The sequence below is a fragment of the Triturus cristatus genome, chromosome 2_1 (assembly GCF_964204655.1).
Source record: "Triturus cristatus chromosome 2_1, aTriCri1.1, whole genome shotgun sequence".
In the NCBI taxonomy this organism is placed as follows: Eukaryota; Metazoa; Chordata; class Amphibia; order Caudata; family Salamandridae; genus Triturus; species Triturus cristatus.
In genome coordinates, this window is record NC_140581.1 from 1,059,155,051 (window position 1) to 1,059,164,701 (window position 9,651).

Consider the following 9,651-nt stretch of genomic DNA (forward strand, 5'->3'; position numbering starts at 1 on the left):
TTTGTGGAAATAGACATAATTCTGGAAAGGCACATGATGAGTCAAATATAGCTTTAGCATGAGGTCAATTTAGATATTGTTTCAAAGTCTCTTGCGAGCTGCTGATTTTTTCATTTTGAGCTTAGTTTATTCATACCAGTCAAAATCTGCAGTTTGGAGATTGTCCTATCGGCTGTGCTAGCCATGTCCTGTAACACTCACAGCTGGAGCCTCCCCCGCTAATTCCCTCTGTAGAAGGTCTCTGCCAAATACAAAAATGTTTTGATGACTAACACCTGGCTTGGCAGTTCGGCTCGACTGTTCCCATGAAGCACAGGGTCAAGACTGATTTGCATATGGCTGGGTCTGAACTGGGGTGGTGAAGTGAGCTAAAGAATCATGATGGATTAAACCCAGATCTGTGACTGGGAGTGAGTGTCTGAAAAGTTTCAGCACTCCATCCATCATCTCTTTGTGCTTGCTTTGCCATGCTATTCCAACCAGCACTTGGTAAAACATGGAATTCGAGAGGCAAGTTTTTCACTTTATCTTCACTGTTGAAAGCATTGCCTTGCTTCTTAAAGTCCTGTGCCCAAGGTCTTGGAGTATAGCCGGGCCTGCAGTATATGGTCTTAGCATTGCCTTGCTTCTTAAAGTCCTGTGCCCAAGGTCTTGGAGTATAGCCGGGCCTGCAGTATATGGTCTTAAATTCAACAGTGACTGCAAAGTTTAGCTTCAAACTTAGCCAGATCTTCCAATATCTTTTATGGCTTTTTTACATTATCGTGGCCCATACCCCTCAAATTTAGTGCTATAAACTAACACAGGGACTACATTTCTTCATACAAAATTACCAGAGGGATAAAACCCTTTCAATACATATGGTGAGATTGCAATAAAGGGCTATGATACAGGTACTTCCCTCTAACAATGGTGTTTTGATACACTGACCAACTGCCCCCTACTGGTTAGGTGGTCCAGGTAGTTGAATCATTCAATTCCTCCAACCAGTTCCCAGTTAAGCTCCAACTAGCAAAGAGGTGCTACTGAACTGATTCTTACCCAGTTAATCCGGTATACGTTTTTGAAGCCCCTTGGACGTCTGGTGAAGAAAACTCACATTGTCTCTATATAGCAAGTCTGACAGTCTACTGCCTAAAATTATGGACACCACAGCATTAATTGGTATAAGTGTTTCAGGCAAATGAGAAGAAATATGTTAAACAAAAATGATGCCACCAAGCAACTTTCATATTGTCCATTAATATATATTTGCCTTACATTTTCCTATTCCCAGAGTTGACATATATTTGTTTGGAGTTTGAATGCAAGCAGATAAACCATAGTGTTTAATCTCATTTTAACCAGCTTCCACCTAACGCCCCTCACTGTGGACCATATTAGAGGATGAAAAGAGCATCTCCCACCCTGGTCGGGATCCCAGGGCAGATAAAGGCCACATCTGTAGTGGTTAAATAGCTTGCCGCTTGTGTCCTGGGGTCTGTTCTTCTATGGCTCTGCAAACTGGGCCAACTACAACCCTTTCCTTGATTTCCTGGGGCTGAGCAGTCCAGGGCTCCTTAGGGAGGTTGCACTGGGGCAATAGCTGAAAACTCAACAGACAACCAACAAACACAATAATCGCTTTGTGCCGCCCAGTGATTATCTCAGCAAAAAGAAATGTGTTATCACAGTAAAATGCAATTTAGCAATATTCAATTGAGCTCAGATGTAAGAATGCAATTGTCACTATGATTCTTAGTAAAGCAACCAACTAGCTATGGTATCCACTTCCCAGACTAGGAGTTGGCATAGTTACTACAGCTCTTAGGTTTTAGTCATAGACACTGATCATGCACATGTTCACTAGGTCTCTACTCAATCAAGCAGTTTGCAGTTTAGTCAAACGTTTGTACCCAAATTAAATGGATCTATAGGTAAAAATCAGTTTCTGTTGCAGGACACGGTCTGTGCATTTGCTTTAGTATCTCGTGTGAGGCCCTTTACCCGCTGACATTGTACACAGTCAACTGTCCCTGGTGGTTCTTGGTCTGCGCTCTCTGCCCAATCTCTCTGCTAATAAGGGAGAGGTGGCAGTTTCACTTGAAGCTGGACCCACTGTGAGGGAGAAGCAAGCAAGACTACTAGGAGGTTGCCCAAGTAGGCAGCTGCAGCCTCCAGGCTGAGAGCTGATACGTGCTAGTTTAGCAGTTGCAGACTCTGAAGTGTGTTCACATAAGGCTTGTGCTTTTTTGGGCAGTTCTGGACTTCAGACAGGGATCAGCTCCTGTTTCAGCTGCAACCTTAGCTCCTCTTCTGCATTCACTTGGCGGTTTAGGCAGAAGCTACATCAAGTTTTCGGTCAGCACACAGGTGCTAGACAGCGTGGACTGACTTCTTGGTTTGATTTTTGCATGGGGTCGACTGCAAGGGCTGCAATGGGAGACCAGGAATCCCCTCTTGACAATGGTCAGCTCCGGCTTCGCTCCCAAGGACGGTCAGCAACTTCTGAGTGCTCCTCTCACTAGGAACAAAGCTGGATCATGCTCTTGGACAGGCTCTCCTCCTGCAGGGCCAGACACTCGCCTTTCCTCTCTGAAAAGGCAAAGGGTTCTAGGTGCTAGCAAACCGTTGAGTATTGTACAGAGCACTCCCTTCCTCTGCCATGAAAAACCTGGAGCTGAACTAAAGGTTTTTTTTTTAAACCCACTGTGGGACTCATTTTCCAGGCAGGAGATGTAGATGCACTAAGGTTTCAGAAAACGTTTGTATTGGTTCGCTTTCAAATATCATGGTCTGGCAGTTCCTCAGATACAGCCTTTGTGTACGGTTATGGCCATCACAGCAGGTAGCAAGGGGGCTGGCTCCAAGCAAGAGTATCCAAAACATGGGCACAAAAACGTGTGAGATATCTGCACCTTTCTATCATCAGCCTTCCTGAAGCAGCATTCAAGGTCAAACAAGAGAGTAGGCATTGCCTACAAACTTCCTCATATTAAATAACAGAAGCTGCCATCCCATCGCTCGTGCCTACCAACTTTCAAATGTCAGTGCTCATGGAGAGCTAATCAGCAGCACTTTGCTAACAAGGCCCTCATTTATTTTCTAAGTGAGGCCTTGTCTCCCTCCTCCCTCACTTCACTGTCTGGGTCTCCACATTCCAGTCATGGGAATGTGGCAGTAAATAACTGGAACTTTACATGAGAGGAGCCACTATGCTCACTTCTCCTTGACACACGTCACACTATAGAATCACAAAGAAGGGGGCACTGCCACCGCTGTTTTATGTGATGCATCCAGGGCATGGGCAGGAGTCCGCTGTTCACTAACAGGGCAAGCCTGGTATGCCCTACAAGGTCACAGAACAGGTTCTGGCCCTGGCGTTACCAGGGACAACCAGACACCTCCTCATACATGCTAGATTAGCATTAAGGCAGGGCCAATAAAAGTCAGGATACCAGTTTCACAAGCAGTCGGGCACTCACGGCAGGGATACCACCGATTTAACATGCAAGGGGCATTTCTGTCCCAAAAGAGGTCTAAGAGCCAAAAAAGAAATTCAGTTTTCCAGGGTACAGTTCCACCTTTCTAAAGAACTAATATACGTAGAGGTTAGTATTATGATTTATATCACATTCAGTGATTACTTATCGTGCAATATTTATACTTGGCTTGATTGTACACATAGAGAAACACTCACCAGCAAGCTTTTTCCTCATCTGTGCTCAACCACAAACCTCATGGTTGTGCCATCAAAAGATGGTGGGGCAATGATCCTGGGTCCAGGTTGCTGCTGGGACATTATACTAATTACAGGCTTTCCTTCCGGGTATCCTGCAGGGCCAACGCCTTTTTGATTGGTTTGTGCCGTGGATTTCCCAGTAGGCATATAGTAAGGGCTATCAGCAAAGCCTCTTGTCTCCCCCTGTTGGCCACTCTGGCCTCGAAAGTTCCCCATATCATAGCTCTGTTCACTTCCTGAATGTGAGAGCTGGCTTTGTAGGGTGGGCATCACAGTAGTAGTGGGCACGAAGCTAGGACAGATCATGTAGGTAGCACCATATGCACCCGGACTAAGTGCTAGAGGGGACATAGGGAGGTGCATGGGTGTTGCAGACTGCTGGGGCACCGGCACGTCCACATACTGTCCGGTCTCTGGATCGAAGAGCCTGCGTCGAGCAGGGGGTGTTGGGGTGTCCAGCATAAAGTACTGCCCAGTGGCCAGGTCCAATAGCAGCCTGCGTTGTCCCCCCTGTGGTTGGAGCAGCTCTGGTGGTACAGCTGTAAGTGGTGGGGAGAAGATAAGTTGTGTGGGTGGGCCTCCAGGCAGCAGTGGGGTCAGGCAGGGCTGCTGCTGTTGGTAGATGACAGCAGCCGGAGGTGAAGGGTCAGCAGCATGGGTCCTGGTGGGTGGGTTGCTTTCTTCTCTGCCTCGTGGATCTGATGTCTGGCGTGGAGGGCTCCTACTTACGATCTTGTCACTGAACGGTGGAAGACCACAGCTGCTTGGTGCTGTGACTGGGGCAGGCTCCACTTTGCTCTTGGTTGGCATACTCAAGTAGTTCCCACAGTCAGCACTATACTGGCGGATGGGAGGTGGGCCGCGGGTAGGCTGGGGCTTAGACCCCTCATCAAGAGACAATGATTGGGTGAGCAGAAGGGGTCGCGGCCCTGGAGATTTGCTCATTCTTTGGATGCTAGATAAATCTTGTTGCGGAGTGGCCTTAGCTGCAGCAGGATGTGCTGCCCGTTGGCCTGCACTGAAATTGGCAGTGTTCTTGTTCCCTCCATTGCTAGGTGGTTGCTTTTGGTAGGCTCTGACAGGATCCCTCTCCACCTTGCATGGTGGAATGATGCGACCAGGACTGGCAGGCTCTGACTTTATGCTGGTGTTGGCTTTGCTGCTGCTACTGTCTGCTCCAGGGTGTGAGTTTCTGCGTGGCAGAGGCTTAAGCTCAGGTGTACGATTAGTCTGTTGGCCTTTGCCTCCCTGGGGCCACTGGGTGCCACCACTGGGCTGAATCCTGCCCTCCTCACTGGCAATGATAGAGAGCACATGACTGCCAACCAGTGCTGCCCCACCTGCCTGGGCACCTCCAGCTGGGTCTCCCTCACTGCGGCGACGCCACTCTCTCTTATCAAAAACATACAGCTGTTCCATGGTCTTCACTGCTGCAGTCAGTTTGTCCAGCGCCGGATGTCCTGGGTCTGTGGGGTGTGGTGGAGGTGACTCCTTTGGCTGCTCAACACCAGGCTTGGCGGACTCTAGCTTCTCATCCTGCTGCTGTCGCCACTTGCAGGCCTTTGAGACAATTTTGACCACTGGCATCCGCGGGCCACTCTTGTTGGGTGCAATAGTTGCCACAGGAAGTCTACCCGAAGCACGGTGCACAAGGATAGTGTCCGGGGAAGAGGACCTCACCCTGGCTTGCAAGGCATCGTCCTTATTATTCACTGCTTGGCATGTGATAACCATGGGTGAGGTTGAGGAGCTGGCCCCCTTGGCACCAGCCTCCTCTGGGTGGTAGGAGCTCTTCATCAGCTTCCTAACATCTCGCACCTGATGCAGCGACCCTGGGGCCTTGTTGGGCTTGCTCTCGCGTACATCCCGTACCAGGAATTGGGGCATCTTCTCCAGAAGCTCCACCTTGGACGGAGAAGCAGGGGGCTGATTCTTCAGCTCCTCGGCTGCCCTGGCCAGACTCGGGGTTAGCAACTTAGCGATGCTGAAGGGGTTGTTGCCACCACCCCCTTTGCTGTCCGCTCCCACCTTGGCTTTGATTGCTGCCTGAACCACTTGCACCTCAGGAACCATCTTCTGGGTAGTGCGCGCAACTGCTGCGGGACTTGCAAAGTTGTCCTCCTTACGGTCGGCCGCTTGCTTGAAGCAGGTTTGGTGTGCATAGGTAGAGGCAGAGTATTTGGTGGCCTGCTTCTCAGGCTGGTTTTCTTTAGGCAGAGACTGGATCCCCGCCACGTAGAGGCTGGACAGCTTGGTCGTCCGGCCAACCGTGGTGTCCCCGTGTTCGACCCTCCCGTCATACCCCAGGGGTATCTTGATTTTGCTTTGCACAGCTACTTTTTCTTCCAGAATCTTCTGCTCCAGCTTCTGGATTTCCTTCTCCTTCCAGGATCGGAAGGCGCTATGCTGGCTGCGCAGCAAGGTGGCCTTGGCTGCCTCCGCTGCACTCTTGAGGGCTGCCCCCGATCCTTCAGTGTGGGCTGACTGCATAGTGGTAGACTTGTGCGCCCCACTGTCCCCGGGTGAAGGAGCAGCTTGTTTTCCCAAAGTTGCTACTTTCTCTTCTATAAAGTCACCAAAGTCCACCGGGGTGGCCAGGCTGTACTCTGAATCGCACTCCGAATGCCGCGACCTCTGCCTCTGGAAGCCCCTCTCCCTGCCTTTTTCCTTCAGTCCCTCAAAGTCCTTGGAGGTCAGGGAGGTAGACAATGCCTCGTTGGATGTGTCAGTGATCTCCCCCCTTTCCATTTTGAACTCCTGCTCCAGCTGCATCTTCTTGGAGATGACATTCTGCAGCAGGTTGGAGGCGAACTTGGACTTGTGCGTGCCTTGCTCCATGCTGTCTGCAGGGTCTGCGGCTGGGCAGGTTGGATTGCAACTGTTGCTGTTCGGCAGCTCCTTCTCCGGCTCTTTTGGAAGCTGACCTTTGTCTTTGCCCTCACCAGGTGCAGGTGCTTCCTTCCAGGCCAGCAGGGAGCCACTGGCCGCGATGTGGCTAAGGCTCAGGGTCTCGCTCAGGGTCACCACCCGGGCTCCAGCGGAGGTGGCCGCCTTCTCTGCCTGCAGGCCGCTCACCACCAGCTCCAGAGATTGGCTGGTCTGCACCGAGTCTATGTGCACATTGCTCTTCCCCGAGCCACCTTTGCCACCGGTGCTTTTCTGATGAAGTTCCTTCTGAGCAGCTCCGCCCGCCCAGTCCAGGTAGCCGGGCCACTGGCCGAGGCCGGCGCCCTGCTCCGAGGTGGACGAGGCGCTTGAGCTGAAGTTCAGCGCCTCGAAGTAGGGATAGGCGAGGCTGCGGAAAGCGCGGGCAGTCAGGCTGCGGACCTCCCTGTCGGCTTCGTCCAGCTCACTGACAGCGCTGGAGGCTCCGCTGGAGCAGCCGGCCCCCCGCACCGCGATCACCTGTCTCCGGGCTTGGTCGAGCGCCAGACACTGCGGCTGCCTCCCCAGGCTGCCCTCGGGGGCTCTGAAGGCGCACAGGCTCATGTCTGCCTCTCTCTGGGCAGCGGGGGCGCTATGCTGCTCCCTCAGCAAAGGCTCATTTATAGCCCAGGGGGCGGCGGTGATTGACAGGCGGACCTGGCCCGGGCTGCCGCTGCTGCCCCAGCCCCTGGGCCAGCCTTCCTCTGCAGGGGTGTCGCTCTCGGAGTGGGTGCCGCTGTGCGGTTCGGCGCTGCTGCTGGGCATGTCAGTGCTGCTCTCTCGCCAGGGGCAGGGGTCGCTCGCCGTCGTGCTGATGTAGCTGTCGCCCCCCTCAGTCTGGGTATCCTCCAGGGTGCAGTCGCTGTCGAAAGAGGCGTATTCCAGCAGCGAGCGGCAGGGGGAGCCCTCGCCCAGCTCCCAGCCGCCCGGCTCCGGGCCCGAGTCGCCGTCTGCGTCGTGGTCCAGTTCGCAGAGCTGGATTTGGTGGGTGGTGATGTAGTGGGCCTCCTCGGGGTCGGAGAGGAAGCCGGCCGCCTCCTTCACCGCCTCGTCGCCCTCCTCGGCCGGGCTCATGTCGATGCACTCCGTGTCCTCGTCGCTGGAGCCGCTGTAGGGGGAGTAGCAGGTCCAGGCCCTGGCGTCCCCGTTACAGGTGTTGTTCGGCGCGTTGGGAGGGGCGTGTGGGATGTCGGTGCCCTGCCCCGCTGGCACAGAGGGTCTTGCCGGTGGCCCGTGTCCGTTAGATAGACCTGCCTCAGCCCCATCCACTGGGTATGAAACACCCATGCCAACTTCGCTCTCTGGGGCTCTGCCGGCCGTCTGCTGGGCACTCTTGCTATGCCAGTCGCCCTCTTGACTGCGGGACGTCCCGGCCACCGACGGGGGTACCTGCGGCTCCTTCATCTCGAGGACGAGAGAAGTCTGGGGGGGTCCTTCGGTGCAGGTCCCTTTGGGCTCTACTCCCTCGTGTCCGGCCGTGTGGCCTGCCACCGCCGCTCTGGCACCGGGTGCTGTCAGTCTGCGTGCCAGCGGTAACAGAAGGAGCCGCCGCGGCGGGGCCGACCCCCCAGACAGCCGCAAATATAGGGAAAGCATATGGAATCCCTGTCCCGAAGGGGCAGCGCACGTCATGCCAAGGGCATCCACCGGGGAAACCCCTGCCCGGAAATGTAGTGGGTGTGCAGCCGTACCCAGGCAGTAGGCAATGGCAGCGCAGCACTGCGGGGGTAAATCCTGCCAGTCTGGTCCCAGTCCACAAGGTGATTAATTCTACTTTTGCAAGTTACCTAATATTACTCATACCTGTAGGTACGGTGCCTTTTTAAAGACCGTTCTTTGGGATATATTGAACTGTTCTACAGTCACCCTTTTCTACTGACGATTATATATTTTTTTTGTAAACGCGCTCACGCTTTTTGTCGACGTTCGCACCATATAAAACTGTACGTCACATTTTACATGTGTATGTGTATTAAAGTGCATTTTCGGTATTTTCTATTCCAGTTGCTTAATATAAACGGGGAGTCGGAGAGCTACACGTTACAGGTTACATCGGTGCGGCAAAACTAAGAGCTTCATTTCGATAAACTGAATTTATTTTTACAATTCCCGTTTTTTTACTTTGGATTTTTGTGAATAACATCCGACGAGGAAATAACATGATGTTTATTTTTACGGCCTCCAATCCGATCTGGTGCTCTGAATAACTCGGTGGCAGGTTTTGCCCAGTGATGTCGACAACTTTCAGCTAAACATACCTCCCGGCGGGTAGCCGACACATGGAAGCGTGGCATAAAATACACAGTGAACGGGCGGCTTGCAAGCTTTCGGATTCTCTCTTATCACCAAGTTAACCAAAGATCTGTTTCTAATGTTTTTGCAGAATGTGTGTGTTTGGAGATTTGAGCGGTGTTTATTCCACCCATGTGATCGTCTTCCTGTGTGTTTTTTAAAAAAAAAAAAAAACGTTTTGTTCACCGATTTCAGGGGTAGGACACTATGACATTTCCTAGTACTTTTTTTTCAATCGATCAATCAATCAATCAGTTGGAATGGTTCTACAATTCAGTTTTTACCTCCAGCCATTCTCGACTGATATTTTTCCTAAAAGATTAACACGCGTCCTCTCTTAAAAATTCAAATGACGCTTTTTCTTCAAGTTGAACACTTGTGTAATTTTCCGTTCTGTTCTTTTAATGTTCCATTTTAATCTAGAAGATATGCATATTCGAATGCAGTGCAAGTTTGGACATGTTTAAAGTTAAGTTTCGCACAAGTCCGGCAAGCATGTTTAGCTGGGATTGCATGTATATTGCATGCACTTAAATAGCTGTGTTACCTCAGGAAAGACGCGGTCATTCGTTTTAAAGTCGTTATGCTATAGCGCAATATTAAAGCGCTTCGCAGAGAGCGTTTTTATTGGTTTGTATAGTTAGGTGTAGAATCCGCCATGGCGAGTCCGCCTCTGGTGAAGCGTTGCCGGGAGTTATTGTTTGCAAGGGGAG

General features: G+C 51.7%; 1 protein-coding gene across 2 annotated transcripts in view; it reads right to left on the reverse strand.

Annotated features, from left to right (window-relative positions):
- Positions 1-8,134, reverse strand: part of C2_1H4orf54 (chromosome 2_1 C4orf54 homolog) — a 53,489-nt gene extending 45,355 nt beyond the window's left edge. For both annotated transcript variants that reach the window (XR_014970868.1, XM_085635776.1), the window contains exon 1: positions 3,680-8,134. Coding sequence is in view for 1 of the 2 variants with exons in the window: in XM_085635776.1 (XP_085491902.1) it covers positions 3,695-8,050 (4,356 nt within the window). In the remaining variant the exon portion in view is untranslated. The remainder of the gene's footprint in view (positions 1-3,679) is intronic.
- Between the last annotated feature and the right edge of the window lie 1,517 nt (positions 8,135-9,651).